Source organism: Sitodiplosis mosellana, unplaced genomic scaffold (genome assembly GCF_009176505.1).
Source record: "Sitodiplosis mosellana isolate CC-2019 unplaced genomic scaffold, AAFC_SMos_1.0 Smas_scaffold_6226, whole genome shotgun sequence".
NCBI lineage: Eukaryota > Metazoa > Arthropoda > Insecta > Diptera > Cecidomyiidae > Sitodiplosis > Sitodiplosis mosellana.
In genome coordinates this window covers 3,220,461-3,237,011 of record NW_022601467.1, presented here as the reverse complement: position 1 = coordinate 3,237,011, position 16,551 = coordinate 3,220,461, and the positions used below count along the sequence as shown (strand labels likewise).

Sequence of the window (16,551 nt, the reverse complement as noted above, 5' to 3'; positions counted from 1 at the left end):
GTACCACATCACATATTCACCACGGCAACGAACGAGACACATGTGCTATGTGCAATATAGGGCTATGAACCGGAATGCTGGACTAGCAAAGAAATGGAAACTCCAAAGCAATCCAAGAGCACGATTTGAAACAAATTGTGCACTCGAACGGCTTTTCTCCAGTGTGAGTTCGCAAGTGTTCTTTGAGCTTAGACTCACTGGGTGTCAAATGATTGCAAACATGGCATTTGTGCTTCTTTCGATTTTTGGTCGCTTGATTTCTGGGAATCGATCGTTTGTTTCGTCTTTTGGAGTTTCCATTCTGATGGAATGAAGCCGAATGCAATGAAAAAGGAAAACATTTTTGGCACACCCAAAAACAAATACTCAACTTCGAAATTAAAGAGCACGATTTTCAAATTTTTTTTTTCATCATTTTTTTTTCTTTATTTATGGGTTTATCGATCGATGTAAATAGTGTGGAAAAGTTTCAAAACAATACATTACACTGTTTACTTCTTGGCTGGTGCTTTTTTAGCGGCGGCAGCCTTTCGGGTCTTTCTTGCAGCGGCTGCTTTTTTCAATTGAGCCTTTCGTACTTCCAATGCCTTTGCAAAAATGACCGATGGGTTTGATTTTGACAATTTAACGCCACGGCGTTTGGCATCTTCAACATTGCTGGCGTGTTTACGACTTTCGGCTGACAAAATAGCGCGACGCTTAAGAACAGCAGCGTATGGGTTAAGTTTAACCAATGCGCGTTTGTTGACCAATGGATTGAGACGGCGCACACTGCGGAATTGTGTCTTCTTCGGTGCACGCAATACCGAACGGATTTCTTCGGATTTCAACAAACGGCTCAAGTCGGTGTTGGCCATTTTTGGTTGTGGCAAATTGTAACCCTTCTTCAAGGTTGAAGCCTTGTCCCATGTACCGAACAAATCGTTGAGACGGCTGAATGCCGATTCGGTCCAGATGACAAAACGACCAACATGACCACCTGGGGCCAATTTCAACAAGTTGAGCTTATCAACTGCCAAAGTATCCACACCAGGAATGTTACGGAAGGCCTTGCGGACACCCTGCAATAAACACAAAATGAACAGTGTATTTAGTGAATCGATCGAGTTTGATGGGTTATTGTTATTTTAAAGAAACCGACAATTGAAATGAATGTTCAACTGTTTCGAAAACCACATTTTGTAAGATGCGGAGGAAAAATCAAATAAAATGTGATGTCAACACTTACTTCATCCTTGCCGTAAACAACCAATGGACCACGACGTTGGATGCGACGACGGTTACGCATTTTACCACGACCAGCACGGAAACGTTGCGACTTGTACACCTGAAAAACGTAAGCCCATCCCGATTAGTACAATGTTAACACATGTTTCAGTAGCAGGTATCAGATAAACGTGATATTCGTTGGAAGGGAAATCTGTTTAATCAAGCTGCACCCGCAAAAATATATTGAGTATATCCAACGGAACGCCTGTTGATCAAAATTAATCTGGCACCTTTTTACCAAACAAAACAAAAATTTTGTTCGCATTTTGTGTCAAACATGTGTTTTGACAACAAAATGTTGAAAATGCGAATACACATTAAAAAAAATTTCTACAAACGACTATGTCAAGAAGTGATTGTGAGGAGAAAAAAAGTGAAAGATGTTTGTGTAAAATTCATCGTGAATTATGCAAATGGTTTACCTTTTGGATGTCAGCCCAGACGCGGAGACGGCGCAAGAGAGCAACGGCTTGCTTGGTTTTGGTCAGTTTTTGGGTTTCATCGGAAACGACCAATGGGAATTCTGAAACACCATCGATGATATGTCCCTTTGATTGGACCAAAGCTGGGACACCTGAAGCTGCGATGGCTGAAACCAAAGCGTAACGGCGTTGGTTGACATTGACGCGACGATGCCATCTGCGCCATGGCTTGGTTGGGGCAAACATGCGACCACCACGGCACATGTTACCAAAGGCACCCTGACCTGAACGGTGAGTACCACCACCACGAACACGTCTAAAAGTTGACAATAAAAACGAAATTCCACATCAATTTGAAGTTAGGATAAATAACAACGTGGTGATTGATTAATACTCACGGAATACGAGCAACAGCACGACCTGTTCCCCATGATTCAGCTGATGTTTGGTGACCTATAAATCACAAAAAAAAAACAACGTTTCAATTGCACTGCACAATATTTTTCTCATCTTCAGAAAATTCTCAAAATTCACACAATTGATTTTTATTCACTGCGACCAAAAAATAATAATTAAACGCCAATTCCACTCACCAGCTTTGTCGCTAACAGCGTAAGCTTGACGGTTGTTACGACGCATCAATTGATGAACTTCGTTGACTACATCTGGTCGGATTGGAGCCTTGAAGACTGCTGGCAATGCGACGGTTTTGTCCTTGATAGCTTGATTTTTCTCGGAGTATACACTCACGAGCGGGCGTGATGCCGATAAACTCTGAAATACACAAGAAGAAAAAAAAATGCCACACATCAGTATCAATTTCACAATGTTCACTGTATTCTTATATGTGTCTCATATATATTGAGGTTATGCACGCGTCTCTCAACAATAATTGCAAATCGGTTTTCATCATAAAACTCGGATTATTCGGAAGAAATCGTCGAAATTTTCGGAAATATGGCATTACATTTTGCAAGAAATCATCATTGGAATTGTGCTCAAAGAACATTTACACGATTGGTTACAATTCCATTGACATTGGCCCACGTGGGATATGCATTGAATGCTCTATGCGGTCTATCAAATACACTATATTTCTGTAGCACAATAATTTTTAACTTGCGAAGACAAAAAAAAACGATAAAATTCAAGATAATTCGTGTCGGAAAATATTTGCAATTATTGCATTCGATTTATCAGCACAAAATCTACAGTTTTCAATAATTTCTTACCATTTTTAAACTAAATTCACTTGTTTTATTCAAAAATAATTCGACGATTATTTTGAAGACCCGTCGTCATGCTACGACAGACTTTGGAAAAGAAAGAAAATATGGCGGCACAACATATCTATCCGGATGTTCACAATCTTTCAAATGATGAATCACATTAGTTCGCCATTTGGTTATGCAGAGAGCACCACCACCGCGCACTTCTGTTGCTGTCAAATTAAATCGACATTCAAATTGAAACACATCAATAAATGGAGAATTCATTTGTTTTCAACAATTTTGTTTAGGATTTCGAAGCAATTTGAATGAAAAATTTATTTTTTTTTTTCAAATTGAAATTTGTTTTCAAGAAAAATTCATTTTTTTTATCAGTTCCAATTGAAGGTTATACAAACCTAGGTGTCTACATTGTTTATTGCTTGCAATGTAAACAAAACATTAGAACGGAATCACTGTTGGCATTATCTTTTTTCTGCACTTCTGTTTTATTCGCACAAAAAATTACAATTTTAGCGCTGGACGTGCTAAATTTAAATTTTGAATATCAATAAATAAAAGATGCACCTTTGGAATGTATTAATGCATTTTAAGTATAGAGAGATATTGGACTATTGAAAAACGTTCACATGCATATGATTTATTTCTTTAAAAAAAATGAACTAAATGAGATGAACTAAATGAGTTGCTTATACTATGCAGAGCCAAGTGGAATGATAAAACTAATATTATCAGCAAATTCTCCCCACGCAACACGGTTCGTCTGATAAATCGTAATCCAAGTGGCAAGCCCGATGGCCCACAAAACAGCACCTATCGCTGAGAATATGACATCTGAAAGTGGCAATCAATTTAAATTAAGCAAATTGTTTATGCCATCCATGTGGCTAAGCAGTCGCATCATTCATTTTGAGGGGGGCGTATGTCAATATAAACCAAATTACTTACATCTTCTAATGGACTTTTGTTCATCATATTCTGGTTTCCGAAATGCCTCATCGAAGAACCAAATACTGTTCACAGCCCAAATGAATGGCAAAAATGCGAAACCCACTGAAAAGCACAGAAAACGAATCGAAGTGAATATGAATCACCTAATTTTGCAAGTGTTTTTATTTCTTACCGTAAAAGTACCACTTGCAAAGGTACAATTTCCTATCGTTTGTTGCTCTGGATATATCCATGTTGGAATTTTAATCAGTTCTGTCAAACATGATATGAAAAGATGCAATTAGTATGAGTGTTTATTTACAGATAAGGGAAACAATGAGTCGCGAAACAATATAATTATGAAAATCACTTTGGTATGAATTGAGTTATTTTTTCGACTTTTTATGTACATATTCACTCAAAATATGTGGAAAATTTGATATAAATTCTACAAGAATAATCTCAATTTCTATTTTTTTTCGAAAAAACCACACACAAAACAAAATATTAATACCTTAAAAACAATTGAATGTGTCTTCTAATGAGAAAGATTTGAGCGATTTGCAAGAAACACCGAAACTCACCATGAAAACAGTGAAGTTGCAAGCGATATTGTCGAATGGCGCTGTGATCGCATCGTACATCTGTCAGTGTCATTTGCACGTAGTATAACATAAACGTTTTGAAGTCAAACAAACCATTGCAAGCAACACAATATTTCTTGTGCTTCGAAATCGTATAAAATTTAATATTTTATTTTGTATTTTGTAAATAAGAAACGAAGAGTGACAATAGAAGATGTCAACAGACGTGGTTGTGGATGCGTTGCCGTATTTCGATCAGGGATACGAGGATCCCGGCGTTCGTGAGACGGCATTGGCAATGGTCGAAGAAGAGACCCGACGATACAGACCGACCAAAAATTACTTGGAACATCTACCACCGATCAATACAGCCATTTTCGAAACCGAATTGATGCGAAATGAATTCGAGCGCATACAAAATCGTTTGCCAATGGAACCGCTAAGCATGAAACGTTACGAATTGCCACCACCGCCGCCAAGTAAAATCTCCGAGCTGTCGGCCTGGCAAGATGCGGTCGAAAATTCAATGGCCCAATTGGAACATCAAGCGGTGCGAGCAATGAATTTGGAATTGATGCTTGAATACGGATGCGAAACGTGGAAAGTGTATTTGGATGTGCTCACATCGATGTTGGCCAAGGCACAGAAGCAATTAGAAGGTATTAAGAAAGATATTCAGGATATCAATTGGCAGCGAAAGGATAAACAAACGGCGGCCGGTGAAAAGTTACGTGCATTGGAAACGCAGTGGGTCATGTTGGTGTCGAAGAATTATGAAATTGAACAGGCATGTGTTCGACTTGAGCAAGAAATTGAAGAACGTAAAAAGGAAGAAGAAAGTCAACAATACAATGAACAGTCGCCAGATGGTAATGCCGATGATGGTAACGACGCTGATAATGCCAACGATGCTAACGAGGCCAATCAGGACGAAGAGGAGGAACAACCAAACACAAATGGCGTTGAAAACGGTTACATGGAACATCAAAACGAATCCAACGAAATGGAAACCGACTAACAGACAATTACGAAAAAAGAACATTATCATAAACTGAGTTAGGATTTAATAAAGTGTAATTTTAACGTCGAAACGCATTTTGTTTGAATGTAGTCTTTTTTTTCTCCCCGTATTCTTCTTCTTCTTCTGATTTTTGCATGTATTGACCGGAAAATTGAAATAGAATAGAAATTGAGAGCAAGAGACTCAACGTATACATGAAGATGTACATATCAGTGTGTATACGTGCAGACAGAGTGAGCCTACGGATATGCACACACACACACAGCGTACTACATTCTTCTGTTGAATGCCTGAATGAAATGTTACACGCGCAAGTGCAGTTAGACCGATTGTGTCAATGCTGTATAACGTTTCAAACGTTTCCCATACAGTTTGAGGCCTAGCATAGAAAGCACAAAAAAGCCAAACATAACTGTTTAATGACTTAATTGAAATTTCCGACAAACCGGAAATATTCAACGAAATAAATCACACCGAAGGCAATTCTAAATGAAGTTTACAAAACTGAAAAACTCGAATGAAAAAAAGCAAATGCAAAGCGACTGATTCGATTACGGTTGGAATTCACGTTTGCATGTGATGGAAGTTTTGTCCAATCGCGCGCACAAGACCTATTTACGAACAAAAAAAAAACGGGAGAAAGCCTATTGAACGCATCGAATGCGAAAAGACTATTTGCTCCAAGTGTGTAATTTTACAGTTGTGTTCTCATGTATATATGGAGCCAGCGAGAAAAGTAGGCAGCAGCAGCAACAGCAGGAAAAAAAATAAACTCGTACGAAGCACGAACATGTAGAAGCAACATTACAGAAATCGAGAGTGGATGAGAATGGTTTAGTGCGCAGAAAGCAGTTGAGAAATTGTCAGTAAACGGTGGTGACTCTCATGGGTCGCACAGGTCATTCCATTTGCTGTGAATTCGACATACACACAAAACAAAAACTTATTTTCAGTTCATAATATTCTTCGTTTTTTTCTCTCTCACTTTGTTTGCGCCTTTAATTTTTTTTCCGGTTTCGTTTCGTTCCGTTTTCATCAGTACCACACAGTTTTTCAAAATCGGTTTGCTAAATCGAAATACAATACCATATATAAAATTAGATCCACTGACAATAAGGACATTGATTTTTCCCAGTAAAACGCATACAATTTAGAAAAAAAAAGTATTTGTTTTCTGCCAAACTCTCTTTCTCTCTTTACCAACAAAAACAAAAACAACAACTCGAGAAAAAAAAGAAACAAAAACTTGAACTGTCTTTCTTCTCAACTAAATAAACTGTGTGTGTGTGTGGTTCAGTATTTTCCGTTTCAATCACATATCGATTCGTTGAGTATTGTTATCTCAAGCAGAAAAAGAAATATGAATCGTGGATATAAGTGGTAGAACTTTTACTTTAAAAAAAAAAACGAAAAAGGGAAGAGGAAAATTGTTGGTTTTGTGTCAAAAGAAACGAGCAAAATAATTAGCTCAAGGAGCAGGGCAGAGTGTTTCTCACAAAACAAGTGCATAAAGACAAGGCAGAGCATACAACACACCATACACATCATACACCAAGGAATATAAATGATACATACTCGATAAGGTAATGAACGATACGATGCGACGACGACTCCAATAAAATAGCAACAAAAACAATAGTATAATAAGTCTAAGTGAGTGTATATGAATGGGAAAAGCACTGGCTAAGCATCAGAATGTACATCATCAGTATGTGAACATAGATTGTGTGTGTGTGTGTGTTTGTGTTTATGGCAAAACACCCAGCTGGAAAAACGGCAACTGAATCAACAATTTATTGAATTGTCAAAGCAAATGAAAATATTTGCACCTTCTGATAAACGATGTCGACGACGACGACGAGTACATACAGTACACATGCACATAGAGGAAGAGAGAGATAGAGCAAATAAGAGCAAGTGGTGGCTAAGTAGGACTTGATGTCCTTTTTCAATGTATCATAATCGCAGATCAGTGATTTTCAGTGCAACGTGAAAACCCAACACAAAACTTTGATTTACACTAACTACTTTTTTGTTACGTTTCTTTCTCTCCATTCCCCATTCTCTTTTCCTCCTTTACTCTCTCTCTCTCTCTCTCTCTCTCTCTCTCTCTCTCTATCTCTCTCTTTTGGTGTAGCCTCGTATGATGTACCTTATTATTCTCTTTTTTTTCGCTACAACACAATTTTCTGGCTAAAAATAAAGTTTATCGAAAAACGCTAAAAGAACAACACAGATAAAAATGGATAAAGTGATAACGGCATCAGATATTATTTATTGAATCACCGTAGAAATTTATTCGGTAGACCGAGCACAAAATGTGGCACCATTGATTTTTGTAAATGTAAGAACGGCGACGGACTACATTGTAATCTAGTGCGCGCCAATGACAAAACACAACATTCATTCTCCGTTCCTCCTCTTGTGTAATAATGTACGAGAAGTGGAGTGCATAACAGGGAAAAAAAGACGAGAGAAGAAGGATGACTGACTTCATGTAAATCAATCGACGCGATTTTCTAATTGACCGTCAAGGGAACGAACACACAGAGACACACACACACATGCATCGCACATTATATCGCCATAAATCTGTCTTTCGGTAATTTTCATGCAAATAGATTGGCTTTCGGGCAGAAACAATTACCATGCACAACCAACTGTTTTCAATTATTCACTCGCCCAAAACCATGAAAACTGTCACCGAATAATGTGTGTGTTCCCCTCCCCAAATGATTTAATATATTCGGACACTTGTCGTATTCAGCGTGAAATGCGTACAGCGAATAATAAAAACAAACACATTTGGCGGCGACGGCGGTGGCGATTGAGTTCACCGTACCGTACCGTCTCTCCTATTCCGTAATGAATCATTTTTGCTTGAAGTTTATGCACATCTGAATCCAATCACATAGCAACGAAGTGATGTCACTGTAGCCACTCTGTAGTGCACGCATTTAACTACTCTATTCCTTCATATGCATACATTGAACAATAAAATGCATTGAAACGAGAGTTCGAAGAAAATGTGAGCCGATTTTCAATTGCCCATCATCATCATTTTAGTCATCATCTGTATCAGCATCATCATCCATATCATTATGCACTCTAAAAACATTTATAAATAATTCATATCGATTTTGTGATGTGCACACAAAAACCCCAACGCAGTTTATGGTTGCGAATTTGAAACGAAACATTCATCACATCGTGTACAAATCTGGATAAATTCATTAGCACGAAACGAAATGTCGAAAAATTGATTGAAGCGAATGAGACATGGTGTCATTTTGAAAATATTCATATGGATGGCAAGGCATACAGATATTGATTGCCTCATTCAAACTGATGTTGAACACGAAATAGATAGCAAGCGAACGAACGAAAGCGTGAGCGTGAGAGTGAGAGTGCGAGTGTTAGTGTGAGTGCGAGTGAGAGAAAAGAGCTTTCGACCGAAATCAGGCGACACTTTGATTGACCTGCATCAAAATCGCAAAACATTTGTCTTATAAACAATTCATGTGTGATTTTTTCCGTTTCTTTTCTTTCTCTTTTTCTTTTTGCTTTCGTTCTTTCATTGTCGCTGTGCTTTGGTTTGATGTAAAGTTTGGTATTCCAGGACAAAATGGTAACAATGACGTCAGAATCTGACAAAGCGTCATCGTCAACATCCAAAAAGACAAACTCAACGGCAATCGCCCCAATCACAGAAGTAGCACCGAATATTTTAGTTTATAAAAAGGTAAGCATGAGACCACGAATATGAAACAATTGGTAACACACATTCACATACACCAAAAAAAGAACACCTCGACCCAAGTGAAATATTGAATTGAGTGTCATACTTTAACGATTGAAAAAAAAAACACACACAATTTCCCTTTCAACTTCAGATGGAAGCAATTGTTGAAAAGATGCAAGGCGAAAATGGTGGTGTTTCGGTGCGAACAGTAAAAGCTTTTATGAGTAAAGTTCCATCAGTGTTCACGGGTGCTGATCTCATTTCGTGGATACTTAAAAACTTAGATGTTGAAGACGTTACAGACGCTATACACTTGGCCCATTTACTATCATCACACGGATATCTTTTCCCCATCGACGATCATCAACTAACGGTTAAAAATGATGGCACATTTTACAGGTACGCAGACGATATGATACGAAAAGAAAAGGCAAAGAAGAATAATGTGGAAAGCTGCTCAATTGTTGAGTATTTAACAAGCAATGCTCACATTGCCATTGAACTGTAACAAAAATATATATGCATTATGAGTGTGTGACACAGAAAGAAAAAAAGCAATGCAATGCAATGCAATGATTCTTACTATTATTACTGCACACAGATTTCAAACGCCATACTTTTGGCCATCCAATTGCTGGGAACCGGAGAATACTGACTATGCGGTGTATTTGTGCAAGCGAACAATGCAAAATAAAACGCGATTGGAGCTAGCCGACTATGAAGCGGAAAATTTGGCGCGTTTACAGAAAATGTTCTCGCGCAAATGGGAGTTTATATTTATGCAAGCGGAGGCCCAAAGTAAAGTGGATAAAAAACGTGACAAACTCGAACGCAAGGTGCTTGATTCCCAAGAGCGGGCATTTTGGGATGTACATAGACCGATGCCTGGTTGTGTAAACACAACGGAAATGGACATCAAAAAAGCTTATCGCCATGGTGCATCGAGCCATGGCTCCGGTTCAGCTGGTGCTGCACTCAGCAATAATCCTATAGAACAAATCAATAGACTGATCGCATTGCGCAAACAAAAACTCGAGCGTAGAACAATAAAAGTTTCCAAAGCTGCCGATTCGTAAGTGTTACTAAAAATGGTCGCGCATTTTTCTTATTCGCGCCCTACCCATCTGCCTATCTCTATCTCAATGTGAGAATTAAACTTGATTGACTCATTTTTTTTTCCGTTTTGCTATCGTTTCAATTTCACAGCCTCGTATCGTACTATGAGCAATACAGTGAGTTCGATTACTTTTTAACTAGTCCAGAGCTACCAAATCCATGGCAAACGGATAATACCGAACTGTGGGATTTAGAAAAAACAAGGTACGTATGACCAGCCGCAGGTATCAGTAAAATTGATACTTTAATCATGCGATGCATGTTGAATGTGTGTGTAAGAGGAACTAATACAAATCAAATTATCAAACCCAATTTCGAAACAGTAGTAAGGATGTGCCACTTCGACGAGTGAAACGATGGGGCTTCGATTTGCGAGAGCTTTTAAACGATCCGATTGGTCACGAACAATTTACAAAATTCTTAGAAAAAGAATACAGCGGAGAAAATCTAAAGTGAGTGAAAATCGCATTCCGGTCGAAGAAGAGAGCAGTGAACGATTTATTGAATATTTAAGAAGAATTATATTTCATTTTCTCTCTTCTCGTTTCTCTTTGTTTTGAAATGCATTTCTGTGTTTCCTCCCTTTTTCCATGTATTTGTTGTTTGGTTCAGGTTCTGGGAATCAGTGCAGAAGATGAAAAAACTGCCACAATCCGAAGTTCGTGAAGCGGTGAATAATATTTGGAAAGAGTTTTTGGGGCCGGACGCACCGTGCCCCGTCAATGTTGACTCGAAATCAGTGGAATTGGCGCGCGAGGCCGTTCATGCACAAGGTGGACCGAATCGATGGTGTTTCGACGTAGCCGCATCACATGTATACCATTTAATGAAAAGCGATTCATATTCGCGTTATCTTCGTTCCGATATGTATAAAGAGTATTTAAATGGATCCAAAAAGAAGGTAAAATCAATACCAAATTTATTTGGCGTTAAACGTTAAATGTTTTTTTTATATGCAGACATCTTATATGCAAAACAAAAGCAAAACCAAACAAAAATTATATTTTAAATGTATATTATAAATGTGCCGTAAACAAATCATTTTCGCGAAAGTGAAATTTGTGTTTTTCAGTCAAAATGAAGACAAACAAACAAAAACGTTAGACAAAAACACCTAAAAAAAAGAGAACAAAACACAATATGGAAAAACCAATCAGAAATTTTCAAAAAAAAGTTTGTTACAATGCGAAAAAAAATGAGAAGCAATCCGAAAAAAAAAACAAATAAACAATTAGTATTGAAAACTCAGAATCGATTTGAATTGTTTCGATTTTTGAAACGAAAGAAGAACATAAAATGTCCATTCGCAAAAACTTAATTTAAAAAAATAAACAAAAAAAGATTATAATAAAAGCAATTGGTGATAGAGAGCATTTTCCGAAATGAATGAAAAAAGTTCGAAAAATGTCTGAAAGTGCGACCGTGCGCTTTGAGGAAAAATGTGAAAATTGGCAGCAGTCAGCACGTACGAATGCAGAGCAATATGCTATTTTTTCGCATTTTTTTCTCTCTCCCCCTCTCTCTCTCTCTCTCTCTGTCGTGTACGGTTTGCTTAGTCTCTGAAACTCTTCTTAACTGACGCGGTTTATCATTGAAAAGAATGAAAACATCAAATTGAACAAAAAAACAGATCAAAATTATCGAAATAGTCCAACCATAAATTCAGAAATCCAATACAATTGCAAAGCTTTATTATAATCTCAAAACATTGTTAAAATTAGAATTTCTTTTATTTGCTGTGTATTATTATTGACTGTATATCTGAGCCAGATGTACTCATTTCAAACACACACACACACACACACACGCACACACATTTTCTATTTGTTACTATTTGAGATGGATTGGAAATGAAAACCGAACCAAATATCAAGCGTTTGTGTATCTTTAGAGATCGATCTGTGTTTTGTGTAGACTTAGACAAGTTTTCAACAAAATATTAGGATGAAGAAATCGACAACCATACTCCTACTCTATAATTATACGTATCCACACCTCATACTCATGCTTACCTTTTTTAATAAATCTCTGTATTTTATTGGGTAGGCAATTTCGATGTCTCCACCCATTTTCTCATTCAATAATAACCGTAATTTTTCAATCAACATTTCCACTAACAATATACCTACCAATGAAACATACAAATACAATTTTTCTTACCCAAAACCACCAAAACCAGTCGTTAAGGCAAAATGACATACACACACACACAACTATTTCAGTGATATATAAAATGAACACCATTGCGTACAAACAAGAAATAAATTTAAAAAGAGACAAACATAAAAAAAACATTTAAATTTAAGTTGATATTTTGAGAGATTCAGGTAATTTGTGTCATTATGTGACCAATGATATGACGACAATTAACAAAAAAAAACAATGATTTTCAAATATGGAGCGAGAGGAAAGAAAGAAGACGAGATGGGAGACACTACCGTTTATCCGAGCTGTTCCATGCCAACGAAATGTTCCACACACACACATTAACATTTTTAACATTTAAAATAACGTCTAATGCTGATTCCAAGTGCTCAAACTTTAATTAAAGTTCAAAGTCAAAATTTTTGCTAGTGGATATTTTTGAAATTTTTCGTTGCTATGAAAATTGTTGGGCCCAATAATGATGTTTTGCATCAAAATGTTGAAAATCGTAAAAATACCCAAAAGTAAAGGTTTTCCACAATTTAGTACTTTTTAGTACATTTTTAGTACTTTCAGAACATGGTATGCAAAGGTCTTGAGGAGTACTAAAAAGTTGCCACAGACACTATTGCTCTACTTCGAGTCATTGAGAAGTTATAGGACTTCAAAAATGGTGCAAAAAAATTACAAAAAATCGAAAAAAATTGAAAAATTGCAATGTAAAACCTCTTTTTATGCCCAAATATGTTCAATCGCATTGAAATTTCTAGAAAAATGCCAGGAAAAACGAAAGAAAAAATTTTGTGAAAAATTTTCAAAATCGAAAAAATTCCAAAAAATAGGTAAATTCCTGACAGCTTATGCGCCAGATCATCATTAATTGTCCTAATTCATTCCATTCTATCAATAAAACCGCCCAAAAATGCGAAAAAACGAATTTTTTTTTTTTAAAGTTCGCACTTTAATCAAAGTTCGAACTTTAACGAAGAATCTCAAAAAAATCCAAAAAAATTAATGAAATCTCGGGATTTTTTGATGCAAAACATCATTATTGGACCCAAAAATTTTCATAGCAACGAAAAATTTCAAAAATATCCACTAGCAAAAATTTTGACTTTGAACTTTAATTAAAGTTTGAGCACTTGGAATCAGCATAAACCAACCAAAATCAAACGAATAATTTCGTTCGAGTTTTTAAGACATGATAAAGAAGAAGAAAAATGAACTAAGCCAATGGTAGGCCAAATTGTTGTGTTTACAATAAAAATCCCTTTCGGGGTCACAGTGAAACCGAGTTCTTCGACATCGTGAAATTCGGATGCGAAATCGTGCCAAATGGACCTCACACATTTTCATGCTTTCGCGCGCTGTAGTTACAGATTTTGGAGGGGGAAAAATAGCGCAATGTCCTTACGAAATGCACGCACACACTCTTACACACAAAATTAATTCGTTCGCATTTGTTTATATATATATATATATATATGAAAAGAATGATCATTTGCATTTTTCTTTCGTTTAAAATGCACACTGTGTTAAAACCTAGAATATTTTATGATTGTTAATGAAAAAAAAATCGGTTGAATATGTTTTAAAATTTGTTAATCTAATTATTTTTCTGATTCGTCTAATTTCCCCTACTCTCTTAGTTTGAGTCGATTTAGTTTCGTGGTTGTTTAGTGCAAGTTTTGTAATTGCATCGATATATATGCAAAAGTGCATCAAACCCGTAGAAAATATCAGTTGATGTATTCCGTTTGCTTGTTTTTTCCGAAGCTAGTTCTGGGCACGTTGTATTTCGTTCAATCACCTGATTTTGGTTTCAATCAAAGCTGATGGTGACCTTGAAGAAATACTACTAGAACACACACACACAAACACAACAATGCACAACACAATTGATTTCGTTAATATTTGATGAAAAGATTCCATTTTTCTTATTTTTTGTGCATTTACCTGTTGCAAAAAAGAAACACATTTTCAGTTTAATTGGTTTTTTGTTCCTTTTTTCGATGGGAATTTTTCCACATTTTTTGTGTTTTTGCATTCGTATTAGCGTATAGTCGATTAGAGTGCGAACAGATCCTCTGTTTGTTTGATGAATGAAAACCAAAAAACATAAAATACTGCAAATTTAAATAAAACAAAACCAAAAATGGAAACAAAATCCTATATATATTTTTTATAGACATCAATTAAAGGGATACGCTCCATTGTATTTTCGGGACGAAGAGAACCGGTTCAATCATAGATCTGATTTTACTATTTCATCGGTAAAGAACTGAATCAACAGAGAAAATAAAAAAAAACTAACAAAATATGGAAGAAAATAAATTTAAAAAAAAATAATCATGAGAGAACAACATATACGATTTCGACTCAAATAATCGAAGAATGGGCCGCACATGTAACCTAAAGAATCAGACACAATCGAATGAAAGTAGAGAAGAAGAGAGCTTCTGTTTATCTCTTAAACAGAAATCGCTACGCGCTTCGCGTGAGTATTCATTGGGTGATTTGTAGATATTTGAGTTACACAGAATAAGTTATTTAGCGCAAAATATTATTTGAATTTTATCTCATTCAAAAATGAACAAACCAAAAAAAAGAATAAAATGAGTTAGTTAAAATGATGAGGTAATATTTTACACAATAAAATAGAAAAAAAGGAAACTAAATTTGAAAAAAAAAGTATTACCCAAAACAAAAACATATTTATAATGATCACATTGAGAACATGTAGTACAGAGTTGCATTAGCCATAAATAACAAAAAAAATAGTTGATAAGGAATTCACTTAGGCACAAATGTTCTAGCGATACCACGGATGCATTTCAGCAGTACTGGTTTATGAAACCATGCGTTTTTTTCTATTTAAACCAAAATGAATGATTCGCTGTGCCACTCTGTGCAAACACCACACACACATATTTAACTCAACAATAATTTCGAATCAAACTGCATTGATGGAAGGCCGTTAAACTAGAAAATAAATTCGAGAATAAAGAATATTCAGAAAAAAACACAAAATAAAAATCGAACCTAACTACAACAAAGTCACGAAAAACAGAAGTTTACCAAAATTGATAGCATGCAGATGGCACACATATAATTTAAATGAAAAATAAATTGTTTATATATTTGACGTTTGAAGCGTTCGTTTCAAGAAGATGGTGTAATAAAACATAAACTCGGAAATATAAACAGGGATGAATATAAGGCGGCAACGATGTCGATTCAAAATGAAATGAAGTCAGCGACGAAAAAAAAAACAAAAGAAAACTGATTGAAAATGCGTGTCTGCAAAAATGTGATGATAATAAAAATGGACGATCACCAAACACTACAAAACACTTCTATTCTATTTCGCACAATGATTCACCGTCCAGTTTGTATCCATTCGACGCAGAGCTCGAGAGTAATAAATTAATAGAATTTCAAATAACAACAAGAAAAAAATATCCTTTACTGACAACATGTTCAAAAGTCATATAGAATCGATAGTAAAATGTTCTCGATTTGATACTTACCACTTAGAAGTTGAACAGGAAACAAATCAATTTAAATCGCGCAATAATCTTAACGAAAAACAAAATTTATTGAATGGTGCTTCTAGACAGTGTTCGAAAAGATTTACACAAAATGATTTAAACAATTTTCCCTTATATCCAGACACTCAATCCTGTGCGCCACTCCATTCTTGCACCGGACGCTTCATTCAATTGTGATGAAATATTTAGCAACAAAAAAAATTTAATAAATTACCTAAAACAAAGACAAACCAGTTAAAACGGAACAAAAAAAGAAAAGAAAGAAAATCTAGTTCGATTCACTTAAAAAGAAATAAAATGTAATTTTAGACTCTTTGTGATTACTTAAAAAGTGAAGAAAAATTGAGAATAAAAAACAAATTACTGAAGATCGTGTTACTACGAATAACCTTGCGAACCATCTTTCAATTCAAATTTGGGACTTTCGAGCGGCAGTTCTCAGTCTGCAGCTCGACTAGTTTCCGTTTGAAGCCAACTCATACCATGTATTCATTTCCATTTGCCGAAGGGACTTTGATTATATAGTGCGAATGGGAAATAAT

At 35.9% G+C, this 16,551-nt stretch overlaps 4 protein-coding genes across 8 annotated transcripts; 2 read left to right on the top strand and 2 right to left on the bottom strand.

The window, feature by feature from the left end:
- Positions 1-391: 391 nt before the first annotated feature.
- On the bottom strand, positions 392-3,082 carry LOC129578590 (60S ribosomal protein L4). Its single transcript, XM_055467384.1, has 6 exons — positions 2,924-3,082; positions 2,285-2,465; positions 2,090-2,144; positions 1,692-2,007; positions 1,229-1,327; positions 392-1,061 (listed from the first exon to the last, which is right to left on the bottom strand). Exons 1-6 carry the CDS (start codon positions 2,924-2,926, stop codon positions 492-494), a joined length of 1,224 nt encoding a protein of 407 aa, XP_055323359.1. The 5' UTR covers positions 2,927-3,082; the 3' UTR covers positions 392-491.
- A 302-nt stretch (positions 3,083-3,384) lies between these two features.
- Positions 3,385-4,478, bottom strand: LOC129578595 (gamma-secretase subunit pen-2). 2 transcript variants are annotated; one of them, XM_055467390.1, is made up of 4 exons: positions 4,365-4,478; positions 4,044-4,123; positions 3,869-3,973; positions 3,385-3,754 (listed from the first exon to the last, which is right to left on the bottom strand). In XM_055467390.1, the coding sequence occupies exons 2-4, from the start codon at positions 4,102-4,104 to the stop codon at positions 3,615-3,617; spliced, it is 306 nt and encodes a 101-aa protein (XP_055323365.1). In that variant the 5' UTR covers positions 4,105-4,123; positions 4,365-4,478; the 3' UTR covers positions 3,385-3,614. The 2 variants fall into 2 exon arrangements, with proteins under 2 accessions (XP_055323365.1, XP_055323367.1); XM_055467392.1 differs by having other exon boundaries at positions 4,435-4,466.
- A 25-nt stretch (positions 4,479-4,503) lies between these two features.
- Positions 4,504-5,525, top strand: LOC129578592 (pre-mRNA-splicing factor SPF27). Its single transcript, XM_055467387.1, has one exon. It carries the CDS (start codon positions 4,649-4,651, stop codon positions 5,450-5,452), a length of 804 nt encoding a protein of 267 aa, XP_055323362.1. The 5' UTR covers positions 4,504-4,648; the 3' UTR covers positions 5,453-5,525.
- A 737-nt stretch (positions 5,526-6,262) lies between these two features.
- LOC129578586 (regulator of G-protein signaling 7) lies at positions 6,263-12,331 on the top strand. 4 transcript variants are annotated; one of them, XM_055467378.1, is made up of 7 exons: positions 6,263-7,038; positions 9,062-9,197; positions 9,349-9,596; positions 9,799-10,269; positions 10,404-10,517; positions 10,640-10,765; positions 10,926-12,331. In XM_055467378.1, exons 2-7 carry the CDS (start codon positions 9,081-9,083, stop codon positions 11,251-11,253), a joined length of 1,404 nt encoding a protein of 467 aa, XP_055323353.1. In that variant the 5' UTR covers positions 6,263-7,038; positions 9,062-9,080; the 3' UTR covers positions 11,254-12,331. The 4 variants fall into 4 exon arrangements, with proteins under 4 accessions (XP_055323353.1, XP_055323352.1, XP_055323351.1 ...); XM_055467377.1 differs by having other exon boundaries at positions 6,269-7,038; positions 10,637-10,765; XM_055467376.1 differs by lacking the exon at positions 6,263-7,038 and adding an exon at positions 7,894-8,057.
- The last annotated feature ends 4,220 nt before the right edge of the window (positions 12,332-16,551 follow it).

Coding starts and splice junctions, on each gene's coding strand:
- LOC129578595 (XM_055467390.1), bottom strand. CDS start 4,104: ATGGATATATCCAGAGCAACAAACGATAGGAAATTGTACCTTTGCAAG. Junction 3,974..4,043: donor TTGCAAGTGGTACTTTTACG/GTAAGAAATAAA, acceptor TGTGCTTTTCAG/TGGGTTTCGCATTTTTGCCA. Junction 3,755..3,868: donor ACAAAAGTCCATTAGAAGAT/GTAAGTAATTTG, acceptor TGCCACTTTCAG/ATGTCATATTCTCAGCGATA.
- LOC129578586 (XM_055467375.1), top strand. CDS start 8,020: ATGCATCGCACATTATATCGCCATAAATCTGTCTTTCG. Junction 8,058..9,061: donor CGCCATAAATCTGTCTTTCG/GTAATTTTCATG, acceptor TTTGATGTAAAG/TTTGGTATTCCAGGACAAAA. Junction 9,198..9,348: donor ATATTTTAGTTTATAAAAAG/GTAAGCATGAGA, acceptor TTTCAACTTCAG/ATGGAAGCAATTGTTGAAAA.
- LOC129578592 (XM_055467387.1), top strand. CDS start 4,649: ATGTCAACAGACGTGGTTGTGGATGCGTTGCCGTATTTCGATCAGGGA.
- LOC129578590 (XM_055467384.1), bottom strand. Junction 2,008..2,089: donor CGTGCTGTTGCTCGTATTCC/GTGAGTATTAAT, acceptor GTCAACTTTTAG/ACGTGTTCGTGGTGGTGGTA. Junction 1,328..1,691: donor TCTGGGCTGACATCCAAAAG/GTAAACCATTTG, acceptor TACGTTTTTCAG/GTGTACAAGTCGCAACGTTT.